This window comes from Sparus aurata, chromosome 4 (assembly GCF_900880675.1).
Source record: "Sparus aurata chromosome 4, fSpaAur1.1, whole genome shotgun sequence".
Classification (NCBI taxonomy): domain Eukaryota; kingdom Metazoa; phylum Chordata; class Actinopteri; order Spariformes; family Sparidae; genus Sparus; species Sparus aurata.
The window spans coordinates 39,329,897-39,349,928 of record NC_044190.1 but is presented as its reverse complement, the minus strand read 5'-3'; the positions used below and the strand labels follow the sequence as shown (position 1 = coordinate 39,349,928).

At 43.3% G+C, this 20,032-nt stretch overlaps 2 protein-coding genes across 2 annotated transcripts; both read right to left on the bottom strand.

Moving 5' to 3' along the window:
* Positions 1–1,078: 1,078 nt before the first annotated feature.
* Positions 1,079–18,618, bottom strand: LOC115579676 (uncharacterized). The gene is given in 6 exon segments (XM_030413256.1): positions 1,079–3,590; positions 12,053–12,281; positions 12,420–12,499; positions 12,582–13,054; positions 16,830–17,388; positions 17,391–18,618. Coding segments are annotated over 6 exon segments (4,191 nt in total). The 5' UTR covers positions 18,495–18,618; the 3' UTR covers positions 1,079–1,844.
* On the bottom strand, positions 8,874–11,058 carry LOC115579652 (tripartite motif-containing protein 16-like). The gene has a single exon (XM_030413231.1). The coding sequence runs from the start codon at positions 10,932–10,934 to the stop codon at positions 9,264–9,266; it is 1,671 nt and encodes a 556-aa protein (XP_030269091.1). The 5' UTR covers positions 10,935–11,058; the 3' UTR covers positions 8,874–9,263.
* Positions 18,619–20,032: the final 1,414 nt, after the last annotated feature.

Sequence of the window (20,032 nt, the reverse complement as noted above, 5' to 3'; positions counted from 1 at the left end):
ACTAATTGGGCATGTTACAAATGTACATACACATGCCTGTGTTTCATTTTACAACAACCCCTACATAGCAAAGTGGGTGTGGACGAGTGACGAGCCACACAGCCACAAACATTCGGCCCAGACGGTCCTTATCAGGTTGCCAGAACACGGTGCCCATGATGTAGGCCTTGGTTCTTTGCCAGGTGTCAGGTAGTTGTACAATTGGTTGAAGTTGGACAAACTGAGCATCTCTGTATTTAGTATGTTAGCTAACATCTGCATCTGCGTGTGGAAAACTTGTGTATTGTATGTGTATCCTCTTTTTTACTTATCTTCTTTACATTATTTGGACATAAGATATGCCCTTGTGATGTTGGGTATTGTTGGCCCACCATGGACAGGTCGCTGTAATACAACCTTGTGGTTTTCAACTTTAAAAAAAAGAAAAAAGTGAACTTTTACCAGAGAAAATCAATAATGCAGGTGTGTCTAATTTTAATGAGACAGTTTCGATAAACACATGTTTTTTCTTATATATAAGATTATAATAAAGCACTGGGCTGACAGAGAGCATTAAATCTGTCTGTTGTGTTAAATTACGTTACTATAACTTAAGTTTAGGAACTAGACCACACCTCTCTCCCTCGCTAATTCTCCGTCTGAGCAATCTCACCAAAACCGATTGGGTCCCTTTATCGCAGCACTTGTGGTTAGACTCATCGAGATGTTCCCCCACTCTGAGTCTCAACCTCCCAGGTTCCTACATGGACCAGAAACTCTACAACATTATACAATCCCCCCACTTCCTTTCACCCACCTACCTTAGCGTCATAGCGAAAACTCTCAGAACAATCACACTTGCAGATAGTGGGTTCATTTATTCCTGGACTGACCGAGCAAGACCCCCTTTCCTTTCATATACCTACCTCGACCCCTCTATCCATGATGCACCTTACTTGACTGCCTTCCCTTTTCATCCACCTACCTCAACCCCCTTTCCTTCAGCCACCTACCTTGACCCCTTTCCTTCAGCCACCTACCTTTACCCCCTTTCCTTTTCATCCACCTACCTTGACAATGAAGACAATTGAGAGCTTGCTGAGTTTTTATATTCTTTATTTCCTTGCAGTTGTTACACAATTCAGTGAGCTCAATTTATCTTTTCAAATCAATTAAACATGAATATACACATTTTATTAATTTCATGTTGATTAAACTTTAAATTTGCAGTTTTCATTTTCAGACAGATTTAATGTTCTAACTTGAAGTTTCCACTTGAAATGATGAGTAGGATGAATGTACTGTACAGAGTTCAATCAACAAATTAAAATAAGTTTCTACAGACTTCCCAGCATGCACTGTGTCAGAGTTCAAACTCTCCTGAGATTCTTTTTCTTACTTTGACAACAACATAAATGATGGAAACTTTCTGATTATTTTTAACACATTTTAAGATGAATCAGAGTTTTTTTTCACAATAATGATAAAAAGCTAACAATGTTAAAGGTTGATATTGAATTTATTCCTCACTTCATCAGTTTGTCGGAGCAGAATCTCAGCTGTGTACGAGCAGATAACGACTGATCTCCTGATTGATGATGATCATGTGAAGTGAACTCATCATGAGCAGTGACAGCCTCTGAGGCTGAACACACACAGGAAGGAGCGCCGCCTGAACACACTCAAACATTTACAGAACAACAAGGAGACGGCAAAGTACCGCCCACAATGTTTGATTGACAGGTGATCTCTGTGCAGTGAAGAAATGACACAACAATCAGCTCTCAGCAACAATGATGGAAACACAACAAGTCTGAAGAAATAAAACACACAATTTAACCCACTGACCCTGAAATGACTTCAGTCTATCTGAGTCTACAGAACTCAGCAGAGGCTCCATCATCAACATAAAGTCCAGCATAGAGAGGCTGAGTGAATGTGGTCTGTTCTCTGTGGAGGAGAGTCATGGTGTTAGTGACGCTGTAGAAGGACAGAATACCTGCACTGTGATCCAGGTACACTCCAACTCTGGAGGACGGAGGACCTGAGACAGGAGTGTTGACACTGTTGTAAAAAAAAAAATACCTGTTTGTGTCACAATATAACATCCAAGATTTGTCATTGAATCCAAATCCACATTCCTGTGACCTCCCTGCTCTGATGATGTTCTTGTATGCGACTGCTACATAAACTCCTCTCCCTCTCCACTCCACCTCCCAGTAACAACATCCAGTCAGACTCTCGCTACTCAGGACCTGATACCAACCAGTGAATCTGTCTGGATGATGAGAATAAGACTGTGGTTGATTCATTCTTGTCGCTTTTCTGTTCCCCTCAGATAATAACAGACGTCTGTGTGCTGTGTTTGAATCCAGTGTGATTTCATGTGAATATCTTAAGAAGTCAGCTCTGGTCCTGGGTTCTGGTTGTGGCAGGAAAACATCCACTTCAGTCTCTGTCAGTGAGATGTTGGTCCATGTCTCTCTCAGGACGTCCTGTAGTTTGTCTCTGAGCTCTGACACAGCTGCTGTCACATCCTCAAAGTACTTGAGAGGACGGATATTGATGCTGGATGAGTGTGTAGACTCACTGAGTGCTGACAGTGAGGGGTAGTTGTGTAGAAACTGGTTGTGATCCTCTGTGTGTGAGAGCTTCTTCAGCTCAGCGTCTTTCCTCTTCAGCTCAGTGATCTCCTGCTCCAGCTTCTCCTGAAGCTCTTTGACTCGACTCACTTCAGTTTCCTGCTGGGATCTGACCTGCTGCTTCACATCAGAGCGTCTTTTCTCCATGAGACGGAACAGCTGGGTGAAGATCTTCTCACTGAACTCCACTGCTTTATCAGCAGAGCCATTGATGGCCTCCACCTCCTGTTGAAGCAGCTTCACATCTTCCTCTCTGTCCTGAATTCTCTGCTGGATGTTGTGTCGACTCCCCTCCAGCTCTCTCTGCCTCTCAGTCCTCTCTGCTGCAGCTGACACTGTGTCGTGGCCTTTATGTTCCTCCACAGAGCAGAGATAACAGATACACTGCTGATCAGTACGACAGAACATCTTCATCACCTCATCATGACGAGAGCAGATGTTCTCCTGGAGCTTCTCTGACGGCTCCACCAGCTTGTGTTTCTTGAATTGAGCCACATCAAAGTGAGGCTGCAGGTGTTTCTCACAGTAAGAGACCAGACACACCAGACAGGACTTAACTGCTCTCAGTTTCCTCTCAGTGCAGACATCACAGGCCACATCTTCAGGTCCAGCATAGCAGTGATCAGCAGGAGCAGCTTGGAGTCCAGTCTTCTTCAGCTCCTCCACTAAAGCTGCTAACATGGTGTTTTTCAGCAGCTCAGGCCTCGGTGTGAAGCTCTTCCTGCACTGAGGGCAGCTGTAGATCCTCTTCTCATCCTCTGTGTCCCAGTGGTCTTTAATACAGTTCTTGCAGTAGCTGTGTCCACAGGGAGTAGTCACCGGATCCTTCAGTAGATCCAAACAGATCGAACAAGAGAAAGTCTCTCGGTCGAGCTCAACTGCTTTCTGCGCCATTTCACCTCTCAGTACATCGACTGTGTGAGTTTCACTTCCTGATAACTGAAACTGGGTGGAGCTCTGATCTGAATAGAGTAGGCGCGTTCAAGTTGAACTCCAGCTGACCTCCTTCAACTGCGAGATCTGCTGGCGACTGCAGGGGCGGGGATACAAATGCTGCTATCAAGTTGGACACTCTACGTGAGGGGAACAGAACGGGCCAATAAGAGTGCATAGTAAAGATAACACTGAAGTTGAACCTGTGTTGTCTGCATGCAAAACACAGCAGTTAACCACTTCTCTATCATCGCCACAAGTACGATGACAGAACTGAGCAATTTATTGACGACATCATCATCACATAATTGTAGCACTGTAAATATCATCTATTTATTTTTTACTTTTTTAAATATACTTAGATTGCACTAATGCCTTGTACTTTTTACTTGTTCTTCTTACTCTATTTATGTTGTGTGAAAACCGGATGCTGCTAAAACTTCGTTGTACACTGTGCAATGACAATAAAAGGATTCTGATTCTGATTCTGTTCTTTCAAGGGTTGTTACGTTACATGAAGGATTTTATAGGTTTATTCATGTTGACTATCCCACAGGTGCAGCCACAGGGCTGCTACTCATCTGAAAGTGTGTGATATTTGAGTAGAAAAGAGGCGCTTATGATATGGAAATTCATCAAAACACACGTCACATACGTCAGCCAGGGGCGGTTCTGGGGGGGGGGGGGACAACAGGGGCCAGTGCCCCCGTAACTCTGAGTCTGGAACCCCCTGTGGCCCCCCCGACAGGGAGTCTGCATCAAAAATACAATGACAGATTTCTTGCAATGACTTTGTTTTGAAGGGAAAGGCAGAAATAAAGTGTCTCAGCAGTTTACCACCCAATTAAAATTGCTGAAATTGTAAAAACTGTTTTGTCTGAGAGAGGGATTTATCTTTTTTTCCGGGTTGTATGTGCCCCCTAGCAAAAAAGCCGGCCCCAACCTGGCCCCCCTATTAAAACTGGTTTAGAACCACCACTGACGTCAGCGTAGATGAGAGCCAATTAGGGCAAAGTCCTGACATCATAAAGGTGGGTCTAGACTCATGCAGTACCTGGAGAGCAACTGCTCAACTGCTCTGCAGCCTATGGCAAGCCATTTTAACATTTAATAGCTTGACTGGATATGTATTACAGATATCTGTAATTCAATTCCTCCCAGTCAAAAATAACATTTCAGATGTCCACAATTACATTCTGGATATCTGCATTAGAATTTTTACTAGGAAAAACTCCCATTTCAGATATCTTCAATCCAGTTGTTACTTGTCATAATTTTCATTTCAGATATCAAAAATGTAATTTTGAACATCCAAAAATACATTGTGACTGGTAAAAATGTCATTACGGATATCCACAATTCGTATTATGACTAGTAAAAATGCAATTGTGGACATCTGTATATATATTGCGGATATCTATAAAGACATTTTTACTAGTCACAATGTATTTTTGGATATTCCAAATTACATTCTGGATATCCAGAATAGTTTTTTTATTAAAATTATAACGAGTAACAATTGGATTGAAGATATCTGAAATGGGAGTTTTTCCTAGTAAGAATTCTTTTGCAGATATCCAGAATGTAATTGTGGATATCTGAAATTGAAAGCCCAATACACATGAATGGCAAAAGTGACGTCATTTGTCCTAGGAAGAATGAAGGAATAACTGAATTACAGATATCTGTAATACATATCCAGTCTAGTTATAAAGGTTTAAACGGCCACTTATACTTTTTAAGGACTTTTAGATATATTAAATTTAATTTTGACTAGTACAATCAAAGTTGTAGATATCTTAAAATTTCCACTAGTAAGAATGATATTGCGGGTATCTTTAATTACCATTTTGACTAGTGAGAAATGCTATTAAGGCTATCTAAAATGGCTACAACACAGCCCTCATTATTCTCTTTCTGGACACACTTCATGACACAGTAGTCCAGGACGGGTCAGAGCAGCCCCAGTTTGTTGTCTTCTGGGATAATGTCAGTTTCCATCGGGCTGCTCTTGTCCAGGACTGAGTGTATGGTGGCACCCAACTTCCCACCATACACCCCATTTTTTAAAATATTTTTTTGAGGGATAGACACCTTTATTTGACAGTGGATAGACAAGAAGGGGGAGAGAGGGGGGGTGTGACATGCAGTAAAGGTCCTCAGCCTGGATTTGAACCAGGATTCACTGCATACATGGCGTGCGCTCTAACCACTTGACTACCTGTGCAGCCCATGTACCTTATTTTTGAATCCAATTGAGGAGTTCTTTTCAGCATGGCGCTGGAAATTTTATGACCTTCAGCTATATGCCCGCATGCCTCTTCTACAAGCCATGGAAGAGGCATGTGGCGACATTGAGGTGAGGTCCATACAGGGTTGGATACAACATGCAAGGCAATATTTCCCCCGTTGCTTGGCAAGGGAGGACATTGCCTGTGATGTGGATGAGGTGATGTAGCCAAATGCCAACAGGAGACAGGGTCCATAGCCTAAACGTCTTCCAATCATTCCCTTACAACACTATGTTTTGTAGAACATTCTAGTTGTACCATGTCTTTGTGTTTTTTTTCTTTTTTTTTTTACTTTGAAAAACCTGAAAAACCTGAAAAACAAAAACCTGAAGTGTCTCATTTTGTTTTCATGTGTCTAGATCAACTGTAGTGGATCAATCTTTCACAAAAAAAAAAATCTGTATGAGACTTTTAAAGTCAAAAACCATCCAATGTAGTGAATCCAGCTGTGTTTTGCATAAAGCACATCTGTGTGTTGTTGGTGCTAGGAAAGAGTGCAAACAAAGGTGCATGTGTTTAATGTTTTGATGCTAAAAACAGTTTTGAAATGGGATTGTTAGGTTTTGTTTTAAGAGTTTCATTTTGCCGCATAAGTTAGGAGTTTGTCTACATGTGCTGTGTCTTACTTGACCTGTGTGTTAAGTTATGACACAGTGAGCCAAAGTCTGCAACATGTGTGTAAGCAATCGGCAAAAACTGTAAGGCCTGCTCATTGAAGATTTGTGTTTAGGAGTGTCAAACAGGTGCTTTAGTGATTTCATACTGATGTAGGTAGTTTCTAATAGTTAGGAACAGATGGTTTCTGTTTGGTTACCATGGCTAAAACAATGGAGTTTGGACTGCTTGAATGACATCTGTGTTCACTGTTCTGCAAAAGGGTGGGGAAAATGTGTCAATTCAATGAGAAAGGGTTAACACATTTGCAAGAGGTGTCTTGTGCTCTGCTGAGACAGTGATGATGAAAACCGAGTGGATTCCAGTTTGTTTAAACAGGTCAAAGCAATCAAGAAAAACTGTAACAGAAAGATGTACAGATCAGAGAAGTCTGAAAAATAAACAATAAAAAAAACAGTGTTTTTCATATAAGTTTTTTTTCTCAATTGGACAGAAAAAAAATCTCACTTCCAATCTCCCATAGAGCCAGCGCTTTAAAGCATCCTTAGCTGCAAAATGAGACTCTGAGCCATAAATCATGATGGAAATTAATTGGGCATGTTACAAATGTACATACACATGCCTGTGTTTCATTTTACAACAACCCCTACATAGCAAAGTTGGTGTGGACGAGTGACGAGCCACACAGCCACAAACATTCGGCCCAGACGGTCCTTATCAGGTTGCCAGAACACGTTGCCCATGATATAGGCCTTGGTTCTTTGCCAGGTGTCAGGTAGTTGTACAACTGGTTGAAGTCGGACAAACAGAGCATCTGTGTATTTAGCTTGTTAGCTAATATCTGCATCTGTTTGTGGAAAATCATTTCAACTTGTGTATTTTATGTGTGTCCTCTTTTTTACTTATCTTCTTTACATTATTTGGACATAAGATATACCCTTGTGATGTTGGGTATTGTTGGCCTGACATGGACAGGTAGCTGTAAAAAAAAACCTTGTAGTTTTGAACTTAAAAAAAAAAAATAGAAAAAAAGTGAACTTTTACCAGAGGAAATCAATAATGCAGGTGTGTCTAATTTTAATGAGACAGTTTCAATAAACACATGTTTTTTCTTATATATAAGATTATAATAAAGCACCGGGCTGACAGAGAGCATTAAATCTGTCTGTTGTGTTAAATGAAGTTATTATAACTTAAGTTCAGGAAATAGACCACGCCTCTCTCCCTCGCTAATTCACCACCTGAGCCATCAAACCAAAACCAACTGGGTCCCTTCAACGCAGCACATGTGGTCAGAGTCATCAAGACGTGTGCTCATCGAGATGTACCCCCACTCTGAGTCTCAACCTCCGAGGTTCCTACATGGACCAGAAACTTTACAACATTATACAATCCCCCCCTTCCTTTCATACACCTACCTCGACCCCTCTATCCATCATCCACCTTAATCGACCCCTCTATCTGTCATCCATCTTGCTTGACCCCTTTCCTTTCATCCATCTACCTCGGCCCCCTTCCCAATCACCTACCTACCTTGTGTCCTCGCCAAAACTCTCAGAGGAATCACACGGACACGAGGCTTGCAGATAGTGGGTTCGTTTATTCCTGGACTGACCAAGCAAGACCGTCTTTCCTTTCATATACCTACCTCGTTCCCTCTATCCATAATCCACCATACTTGTCCCCCTTCCTTTTCATTCACCTCCCTCAACCCCCTTTCCTTGAGCCACCTACCTTGACCCACTTTCCTTCATCCACCAACCCAAACCGCCTTTCCTCTATCCACCTACCTCTACCCCCTTCCCTTTCATCCATCTACCTCAACCCCTGTTCCTTCATAAACCTACCTTGAACCCCTTCCCTTTTATCCAACTTCCTCGACTCCCCTTTCATCCATCTACCTCAACAATAAAGACAATTGAGAGCTTCCTGAGTTTTCATTTTCTTTATTTACTTTAAGACATTACTCAACACTCAAGTCATTCTCTTCAATTAGTACTTTCACACTCTACTTTTATTAGTTATTTTGAGCACAAGCTTTAAGCTATTACACAATTTAGTGGACACAACTTAATTTTTCAAATTAATTAAACATAATTGTACACGTTTTGTTCATTTCATGTTGAATAAACTTTAAATTTGTAGTTTTCATTTTCAGACAGATTTAATGTTCTAACTTTAAGTGTCTCCACTTGAAATGATGAGTAGGATGAATGTACTGTTCAGAGTTCAATCAACAAATTAAAATAAGTTTCTACAGGAACATCTTTAGCACATTGGCAGATTTCCCAGCATGCACTGCTTGAGAGTTCAAACTCTCCTGAGACTCTTTTTCATACTTTGACAACAACATAAATGATGGAAACTTTCTGGTTGTTTTTAACACATTTTCAGATGAATCAGGGTTTTTTCACAATAATGATAAAAAGCTAACAATGATAAAGGTTCATAACGAATTTATTCCTCACCTCATCAGTTTGTCGGAGCAGAGTCTCAGCTGTGTACGAGCAGATAACGACTGATCTCCTGATTGATGATGATCATGTGAACTGAACTCATCATGAGCAGTGACAGCCTCTGAGGCTGAACACACACAGGAAGGAGCGCCGCCTGAACACACTCAAACATTTACAGAACAACAAGGAGACGGCAAAGTACCACCCACAATGTTTGATTGACAGGTGATCTGTGTGCAGTGAAGAAATGACACAACAATCAGCTCTCAGCAACAATGATGGAAACACAACAAGTCTGAAGAAATGAAACACACAATTTAACCCACTGACCCTGTAATGACTTCAGTCTATCTGAGTCTACAGAACTTAGCAGAGGCTCCATCATCAACATAAAGTCCAGCATAGAGAGGCTGAGTGAATGTGGTCTGGACTCTGTGGAGGAGAGTCATGGTACCAGTGACGCTGTAGAAGGACAGAATACCTGCACTGTGATCCAGGTACACTCCAACTCTGGAGGACCGAGGACCTGAGACGGGAGTTTTCACTTTGTTGTAATAAAAGTTGTAACAGTTTGTGGAACAATCTAACCTCCAAGATTTGTCATTGAATCCAAATAAACATTCGTCTTTCTTCCCTGCTCTAATGATGTTCTTGTATGTGACTGCTACAGAAACTTCTCGTCCTGTCCGCTTCACCTCCCAGTAACAACGTCCAGTCAGACTCTTTCGACTCATGACTTGAACCCAGTAAGTGAATCTGTCTGGATGACTAGAATAAGACTGTGGTTGATTCATGTTTGTTGCTTTTCTGTTCCCCTCAGATAATAACAGCCATGTGTTTGCTGTGTTTGGATCCAGTGTGATTTGACATGAATATCTTAAGAAGTCACCTCTGGTCTTGGGTTCTGGTTGTGACAGTAAAACATCCACTTCAGTCTCTGTCAGTGAGACGTTTGTCTGTTTCTCTCTCAGGACGTCCTGTAGTTTGTCTCTGAGCTCTGACACAGCTGCTGTCACATCCTCAAAGTACTTCTGAGGACGGATCTTGATGCTGGATGAGTGTGTAGACTCACTGAGTGCTGACAGTGAGGGGTAGTTGTGTAGAAACTGGTTGTGATCCTCTGTGTGTGAGAGCTTCTTCAGCTCAGCGTCTTTCCTCTTCAGCTCAGTGATCTCCTGCTCCAGCTTCTCCTGAAGCTCTTTGACTCGACTCACTTCAGTTTCCTGCTGGGATCTGACCTGCTGCTTCACATCAGAGCGTCTTTCCTCCATGAGACGGATCAGCTGGGTGAAGATCTTCTCACTGTGCTCCACTGCTTTATCAGCAGAGCCATTGATGGCCTCCACCTCCTGTTGAAGCAGCTTCACATCTTCCTCTCTGTCCTGGATTCTCTGCTGGATGTTGTGTCGACTCCCCTCCAGCTCTCTCTGCCTCTCAGTCCTCTCTGCTGCAGCTGACACTGTGTCGTGGCCTTTATGTTCGTCCATGGAGCATAAAATACAGATACACTGCTGATCAGTACGGCAGAACATCTTCATCACCTCATCGTGACGAGAGCAGATGTTCTCCTGAAGCTTCTCTGACGGCTCCACCAGCTTGTGTTTCTTGAATTGAGCCACATCAAAGTGAGGCTGGAGGTGTTTCTCACAGTAAGAGATCAGACAGAACAAACAGGACTTAACTGCTCTCAGTTTCCTCTCAGTGCAGACATCACAGGCCACATCTTCAGGTCCAGCATAGCAGAGATCAGCAGGAGCAGCTTGGAGTCCAGTCTTCTTCAGCTCCTCCACTAAAGCTGCTAACATGGTGTTTTTCAGCAGCTCAGGCCTCGGTATGAAGCTCTTCCTGCACTGAGGGCAGCTGTAGATCCTCTTCTCATCCTCTGTGTCCCAGTGGTTTTTAATACAGTTCTTGCAGTAGCTGTGTCCACAGGGAATAGCCACCGGATCCTTCAGTAGATCCAAACAGATCGGACAAGAGAAAGTCTCTCGGTCCAACTCAACTGCTTTCTGCGCCATTTCACCTCTCAGTACATCGACTGTGTGAGTTTTATTTCCTGATAACAGAAACTGGGTGGAGCTTTTGTGTTTGTGCAGTGAAGGAATTCTGTCAGCTCAGTTACGCTTATCCACAAAACTGAAGGGGAGGGAACAAAGAAATACACTGACAGAGTGGAGCTGCTGTGAGAGGAGGAGGGAAGGGGAGGAGGACTAAGAGGGGGTGGTTATCAACTTTGGTTCATTCCAGGACAAGAAACTACTCTGTGGATCTGAACTCTGTTTCCTCATTTACTGCATGTTTCATGTTGTAAATGTTCGAGTGTGTCTGCAGTCAAGTTTTCATCCAAATGTATTTTGAATTTAATGAAACTTTGAGAAAATCGTCCTAAGAAAATAAGCTTGTTTTCATCCACTACGAGTTAAACAGCAGCTGGCACAGATTCAAGACGATGTCATTAAAGGAGCAGTCTGTGGTCTTGGTGACGAAATGTTAATGAGCATTTTTTCTGCCTAAACAAACTAAATAAACAAACTCTGTTTTCATGACTGAATAAAGCGATAAACCGATCTTACTTTGTTTATATGTGGCAGACCCTGCCACCTTTCAGCTCTAGTTTTTTGTTAAAGAATTTTTGCATAAATATTTATAATAAGTATAAAAAGTAAATAATCACACCCACTCGACATCTTGTCACATCTCTTAGCTTTAGTAGAAACCTCCAATAGTTTCTCAGTAGAGCTGCAATGGTTCATTGATTAGTTGTGAACAGTGAAATGAATCCATAATTATTTTCATGATCAATTATCCAAATTGGTTTCTCACAAGACAAGAGGCAGGAGTGAGGGAGAACAAAGGTCGAGCTTTTATTAAAACAAAAGCTGATGGCAACAAAAAACCCAAGGAGCATGAAACGAAAATGAATCCAGGACCAAAAACCAAAGTAGCAACACAACAGCAAGACAAAGTGGCAAAATAAAACAGTTCAACAAAGTCCAAAGTCAAAATGAAGCCCGGAGGGTGGAGGGGGTCGGGAGGGGGACCAAAGTCCAAACAATGATGGGAGGGTGGGGGCAAAGGCTGAGACAATCATGAGTCCAATGGCAGGGGCAAAGGCTGAGAGGATCACGAGTCTGACGGCAGAGGCGAAGGCTGAGATACTCGGGAGGCCGATGGTGGGGAGGAAGGCTGACACCCTCTGGAGGCCAGCGACGAATGCAGGGATTCTCTGGAAGCTGGCAGAAGTGGCGTGGGCTGGGACCCACTGGAAGCCGGTGGAAGCAGTGTGGGCTGGGACCCACTGTAAACCGGTGGTGATGACGAAGGCTGGCACCCTCTGGAGGCTGAGGGTGTAGCCTGGGACCGGACTGGAAGCAGGCGGCGGAGATGAAGGCTGAGACCCTCTGGAAGCCGAACTGCTGACTGGACAACCCTCAAGGACCTTGTCAGGGCCACCAAAGGAGGATCACTGGGGAATGTCGGCCTGGGAGCCAAAGGAGGTTCACAGGGAGGTGTCGGCCTGGGAGCCGATGAAGTGGTGGCTGTCGGTCTGGGTGCCGACGGAGGGTCGCTGGCGACTGTCAGCCTGGGAGCCGACAGAGAGAGTTGCTGGCAGCTGGACACAGTCGGGCCTCTGACAGAGGAACAGGAACCGGTGTCAGTCGGACCTCCGACCGAGGAAGAGGTTCGGTGTTGGTCGGGCCTCTGACTGGGAGCCCCTGGCAGGTGTCGGCTGGACCGCCGACGTAGCAACATTGGCAGGTATCGGCAGGACCACCCACCGAGGAGCAGGGACAGAACTCGGCTGGGTCTCCGACTGAGGGACTGGGACAGGACCCGGCCGGGCCTCCGACTGAGGAGCAGGGACAGGACTCTGCCGGGCCTCCAACCATGGAGCTGGGACAGGACTCGATCGGGCCTCCGACCGCGGAACAAGAATAGGCGCCGTCTGGATCGCCGACTGAGAAACACTGGAAGGTGTTGACCGGGTCGTTGTCTGAGCAGCTGGAACTGTTGTCAACCATGTCGTTAAAGGGGCTGACCCAGCAGGCATTGGCTGGGAAGCCGACACTGGAGCCGGGTTTCGGTGCAGGCATGGTTCTGATGCGCTGAACTGCGGTGAAGATGAAGCCCTGGGCTGCTGCGAGGAGCAGCAGAACAGGGAGCCAGACCTCAGCAAGCCAGAACGCGGCCGGGAACGTAGTTTTCTAGGGGAATACATCGATGACAGTTTCCTCAGTTCTGCAATACCTGTTGTTAGTGCCCTGTTTTATTTATTACCATTTATTTTAGGTTTTTTTTATCACTACTCACTTTTTTATTTTACTTATTGTATTCTAAGTAGCTGTATAGGTGTGTGTGTGTGTGTGTGTGTGTGTGAGTGAGTGTGTTTGTGTGTGTAAATGTGTGTGTCTATGTGTGAAAAGTGCTCTATAAATAAAGTCTGATTGATTGATTGATTGATTGATTGATTGATTGAAAAGCTGACAACAAAAAACCCAAGGAGCATGAAACGAAAATGAATCCAGGACCAAAAACCAAAGTAGCAACACAGCAGCAAGACAGTAGCAAAATAAAACAGTTCGACAAAGTGCAGAGAAAAAGGCAAAGTACAAATCAAACATGGAAACCAGAACTCAAAATCCAAAAAACACATACCACTGGGGAACTAGAGACAGAAGGAACTCTGGGAGGACATCGCACTGACAGAAGCAGATGCAGACAGACGCAGAAAGACACAAACAGAATCAGGAACAGACCCATGAACGGACAAAGACAAGAGGGAAAGCAGAGACTTAAAACACAGAGACTAAAGATGAGACGAAGAACAGGTGAGGAGAGAGAGGCGGGAGGAGGCCAGGTACCGTAATGATGGGAAACACAGGGGAGAAAACACTGACAGACATAGGGAGACAAACTGCAACAAGGGGAATACACAGGAGAACTTAAAGGACACAAGAGGGCATGAAAAATCAAAACATAAGACACAAGAACATGGAATCTAGAGCCATGACAATATCTTTGGATTTTGGACAAAATTAGACATTTGAGGATAAAACACTGATCGACATTTTTAACAATTTTCTTACATTTAATAGACCAAACTACTCAGTTAAAATGTGAACTTCTCTATCTTTTCTATGACCACCAACACCAATTTATAACTCATACAGTACAAAATCATTCACAGAACTCACATCACTCAGAGTAAAATGTTTATAATGGGACTAACTGACACTGACAATGCACTTTGGGGAGCACTGACACCTATTTTCGTGCAACCTGGCTCTGCCAACCTGTTCATTCTCTCTGACCACAGTAACTGAGACACTATCCACGGTCCTGGACTGCAGAGTCTCCAGGAACCCCCGTTCCCCCAAAGTACACAATTCCAGTCCTTGTCTCTCGAGCTATTAGTAAGAAAATAGTCTTCAAAATTGGAAATCTAGAACATCTTGCCATTTCGCCCATTGGACCAACCTAATCTCAGAATTCATAACAGAAGAAACTGCAGCATACAAAAAGAGCAATATCTCTGCCTTCAAAGATATCTGGGATCCTTTCATAACTTTTCTACAAATTAAACAGCAAATAAAATCCACGTACATTACCATCACCCTATCTTCTCGCGTCCTTACCACTCCCTTCTCCCTTTCCGCCTCTACCTCCCGTTCGTCCCAAACAACTCCCAACACTCAACACTCACAACCATAGCACTACACTTCTCTCAAGTACAAACACTAACACGATCCACATCACAATTCTAAATGCAGGTTCAGTGCATTAAACTTTTTTTTGTTTATTTGTTGTTGATTTTCTTGTTTGTTTTGTTTGTTTGCATTAGAGTGATTCAGTTTCGGAGCTGCTTAAACCTTTTTTTGTATACCTATGCTTGAATAAAGTTGTCGTCCAAAGAGGGGGGTGGTAGTGGGCCAAAAAAAGTGATCTCCACTTTCTGCAACAAACCTTCAATTGTATAAATGGGCAGAGTTACACTTTTATATGAAGCAGTATCTCCCTTCGATTTTTTATCAGAGGCGGCATAAGTTGTGACTCAGTTTACCTTCTAAGTTATATGAAGGAACCTAACAGTGTCTATAGTAATGATAGGTCCAATCTCACATAGAGCGAGCGCTTTAAAGCATCCTGAGCTGCAAAATGAGAATCTGAGCCATAAATCATGATGGAAACTAATTGGGCATGTTACAAATGTACGTACACATGCCTGTGTTTCATTTTACAACAACCCCTACATAGCAAAGTGGGTGTGGACAAGTGACGAGCCACACAGCCACAAACATTCGGCCCAGATGGTCCTTATCAGGTTGCCAGAACACGGTGCCCATGATGTAGGCCTTGGTTCTTTGCCAGGTGTCAGGTAGTTGTACAACTGGTTGAAGTTGGACAAACAGAGCATCTGTGTATTTAGCATGTTAGCTAACATCTGCATCTGCTTGTGGAAAACTTGTGTATTTTATGTGTATCCTCTTTTTTACTTAACTTCTTTACATTATTTGGACATAAGATATGCCCTTGTGATGTTGGGTGTTGTTGGCCTGACATGGACAGGTAGCTGTAAAAAAAAACCTTGTAGTTTTGAACTTAAAAAAAAAAGAAAAAAGTGAACTTTTACCAGAGAAAATCAATAATGCAGGTGTGTCTGATTTTAATGAGACAGTTTCAATAAACACATGTTTTTTCTTATATATAAGATTATAATCAAGCACTGGGCTGACAGAGAGCATTAAATCTGTCTGTTGTGTTAAATTACGTTACTATAACTTAAGTTTAGGAACTAGACCACACCTCTCTCCCTCGCTAATTCTCCGTCTGAGCAATCTCACCAAAACCGATTGGGTCCCTTTAATGCAACACTTGTGGTTAGACTCATCGAGATGTTCCCCCACTGTGAGTCTCAACCTCCCAGGTTCCTACATGGACCAGAAACTCTACAACATTATACTATCCCCCCACTTCCTTTCACCCACCTACCTTAGCGTCATAGCAAAAACTCTCAGAACAATCACACGGACACGAGGCCTGCAGATAGTGGGTTCATTTATTCCTGGACTGACCGAGCAAGACTCCCTTTCCTTTCATATACCTACCGCGACCCCTCTATCCATGATGCACCTTACTTGACTGCCTTCCCTTTTCATCCACCTACCTCAACCCCCTTTCCTTCAGCCACCTACCTCGACAATGAAGACAATTGAGAGCTTGCTGAGTTTTTATATTCTTTATTTCCTTGCAGTTGTTACACAATTCAGTGAGCTCAATTTATCTTTACAAATCAATTAAACATGAATATACACATTTTATTAATTTCATGTTGATTCAACTTTAAATTTGCAGTTTTCTTTTTCAGACAGATTTAATGTTCTAACTTGAAGTGTCTCCACTTGAAATGATGAGTAGGATGAATGTACTGTACAGAGTTCAATCAACAAATCAAAATAAGTTTCTACAGACTTCCCAGCATGCACAATCCATTTTTTTTTTTTTTTTTTTTTTTCACAATCATGATAAAAAGTAAACAATGATAAAGGTTTATATTGAATTTATTCCTCACTTCATCAGTTTGTCGGAGCAGAATCTCAGCTGTGTACGAGCAGATAACGACTGATCTCCTGATTGATGATGATCATGTGAAGTGAACTCATCATGAGCAGTGACAGCCTCTGAGGCTGAACACACACAGGAAGGAGCGCCGCCTGAACACACTCAAACATTTACAGAACAACAAGGAGACGGCAAAGTACCGCCCACAATGTTTGATCGACAGGTGATCTGTGAGCATTGAGGAAATGACACAACAATCAGCTCTCAGCAACAATGATGGAAACACAACAAGTCTGAAGAAATGAAGCAGAGAATTTAACCCACTGACCCTGTAATGACTTCAGTCTATCTGAGTCTACAGAACTTAGCAGAGGCTCCATCATCAACATAAAGTCCAGCATAGAGCGGCTGAGTGAATGTGGTCTGGACTCTGTGGAGGAGAGTCATGGTACCAGTGACGCTGTAGAAGGACAGAATACCTGCACTGTGATCCAGGTACACTCCAACTCTGGAGGACCGAGGACCTGAGACAGGAGTTTTCACTTTGTTGTAATAAAAGTTGTAACAGTTTGTGGAACAATCTAACCTCCAAGATTTGTCATTGAATCCAAATAAACATTCGTCTTTCTTCCCTGCTCTAATGATGTTCTTGTATACGACTGCTACAGAAACTTCTCGTCCTGTCCGCTTCACCTCCCAGTAACAACGTCCAGTCAGACTCTTTCGACTCATGACTTGAACCCAGTAAGTGAATCTGTCTGGATGACTAGAATAAGACTGTGGTTGATTCATGTTTGTTGCTTTTCTGTTCCCCTCAGATAATAACAGCCATATGTTTGCTGTGTTTGGATCCAGTGTGATTTGACATGAATATCTTAAGAAGTCACCTCTGGTCTTGGGTTCTGGTTGTGGACAGTTAAAACATCCACTTCAGTCTCTGTCAGTGAGACGTTTGTCTGTTTCTCTCTCAGGACGTCCTGTAGTTTGTCTCTGAGCTCTGACACAGCTGCTGTCACATCCTCAAAGTACTTCTGAGGACGGATCTTGATGCTGGATGAGTGTGTAGACTCACTGAGTGCTGACAGTGAGGGGTAGTTGTGTAGAAACTGGTTGTGATCCTCTGTGTGTGAGAGCTTCTTCAGCTCAGCGTCTTTCCTCTTCAGCTCAGTGATCTCCTGCTCCAGCTTCTCCTGAAGCTCTTTGACTCGACTCACTTCAGTTTCCTGCTGGGATCTGACCTGCTGCTTCACATCAGAGCGTCTTTCCTCCATGAGACGGATCAGCTGGGTGAAGATCTTCTCACTGTGCTCCACTGCTTTATCAGCAGAGCCATTGATGGCCTCCACCTCCTGTTGAAGCAGCTTCACATCTTCCTCTCTGTCCTGGATTCTCTGCTGGATGTTGTGTCGACTCCCCTCCAGCTCTCTCTGCCTCTCAGTCCTCTCTGCTGCAGCTGACACTGTGTCGTGGCCTTTATGTTCGTCCATGGAGCATAAAATACAGATACACTGCTGATCAGTACGGCAGAACATCTTCATCACCTCATCGTGACGAGAGCAGATGTTCTCCTGGAGCTTCTCTGACGGCTCCACCAGCTTGTGTTTCTTGAATTGAGCCACATCAAAGTGAGGCTGGAGGTGTTTCTCACAGTAAGAGATCAGACAGACCAGACAGGACTTAACTGCTCTCAGTTTCCTCCCAGTGCAGACATCACAGGCCACATCTTCAGGTCCAGCATAGCAGTGATCAGCAGGAGCAGCTTGGAGTCCAGTCTTCTTCAGCTCCTCCACTAAAGCTGCTAACATGGTGTTTTTCAGCAGCTCAGGCCTCGGTATGAAGCTCTTCCTGCACTGAGGGCAGCTGTAGATCCTCTTCTCATCCTCTGTGTCCCAGTGGTTTTTAATACAGTTCTTGCAGTAGCTGTGTCCACAGGGAATAGCCACCGGATCCTTCAGTAGATCCAAACAGATCGGACAAGAGAAAGTCTCTCGGTCCAACTCAACTGCTTTCTGCGCCATTTCACCTCTCAGTACATCGACTGTGTGAGTTTTATTTCCTGATAACAGAAACTGGGTGGAGCTTTTGTGTTTGTGCAGTGAAGGAATTCTGTCAGCTCAGTTACGCTTATCCACAAAACTGAAGGGGAGGGAACAAAGAAATACACTGACAGAGTGGAGCTGCTGTGAGAGGAGGAGGAAGGGGAGGAGGACTAAGAGGGGGTGGTTATCAACTTTGGTTCATTCCAGGACAAGAAACTACTCTGTGGATCTGAACTCTGTTTCCTCATTTACTGCATGTTTCATGTTGTAAATGTTCGAGTGTGTCTGCAGTCAAGTTTTCATCCAAATGTATTTTGAATTTAATGAAACTTTGAGAAAATCGTCCTAAGAAAATAAGCTTGTTTTCATCCACTACGAGTTAAACAGCAGCTGGCACAGATTCAAGACGATGTCATTAAAGGAGCAGTCTGTGGTCTCGGTGACGAAATGTTAATGAGCATTTTTTCTGCCTAAACAAACTAAATAAACAAACTCTGTTTTCATGACTGAATAAAGCGATAAACCGATCTTACTTTGTTTATATGTGGCAGACCCTGCCACCTTTCAGCTCTAGTTTTTTGTTAAAGAATTTTTGCATAAATATTTATAATAAGTATAAAAAGTAAATAATCACACCCACTCGACTTCTTGTCACATCTCTTAGCTTTAGTAGAAACCTCCAATAGTTTCTCAGTAGAGCTGCAATGGTTCATTGATTAGTTGTGAACAGTGAAATGAATCCATTATTATTTTCATGATCAATTATCCAAATTGGTTTCTCACAAGACAAGAGGCAGGAGTGAGGGAGAACAAAGGTCGAGCTTTTATTAAAACAAAAGCTGATGGCAACAAAAAACCCAAGGAGCATGAAACGAAAATGAATCCAGGACCAAAAACCAAAGTAGCAACACAACAGCAAGACAAAGTGGCAAAATAAAACAGTTCAACAAAGTCCAAAGTCAAAATGAAGCCCGGAGGGTGGAGGGGGTCGGGAGGGGGACCAAAGTCCAAACAATGATGGGAGGGTGGAGGCAAAGGCTGAGACGATCATGAGTCCAACGGCAGGGGCGAAGGCTGAGATACTCGGGAGGCCGACGGCGGGAACGAAGGCTGAGGCCAATTTCAAGGCCAGTAACTGCTGGGTCCATTTTTCTTGGTCCGTTCATTCTGTCACAGGTTTAAAGGGGAAAGCTAGGGAAATTTGAGGTGGACCCAAATGCAGTTCCTCACAAGACAAGAGGCAGGAGTGAGGGAAGCAATTCTATTTATCTATTCACTTACTATTCGTTTATTTAATTTAATCTTTTGGTTTAACCTTGTTTTACTTTATTTATCATTTACTTTTTATTTATCAATTAAAAACCAGTTTTAGACTCCTAACCTATAACACAGACTTGTATTTGCAGTTGCGAGCGATCATGTGGTTATCGTGGGAACTCCTCGGCCTTGCGACACCAGCTGTCTACCGTAACTGTGCCGTTGCGGACTCAAACCGCAACCGGACGGCTCATACAGTA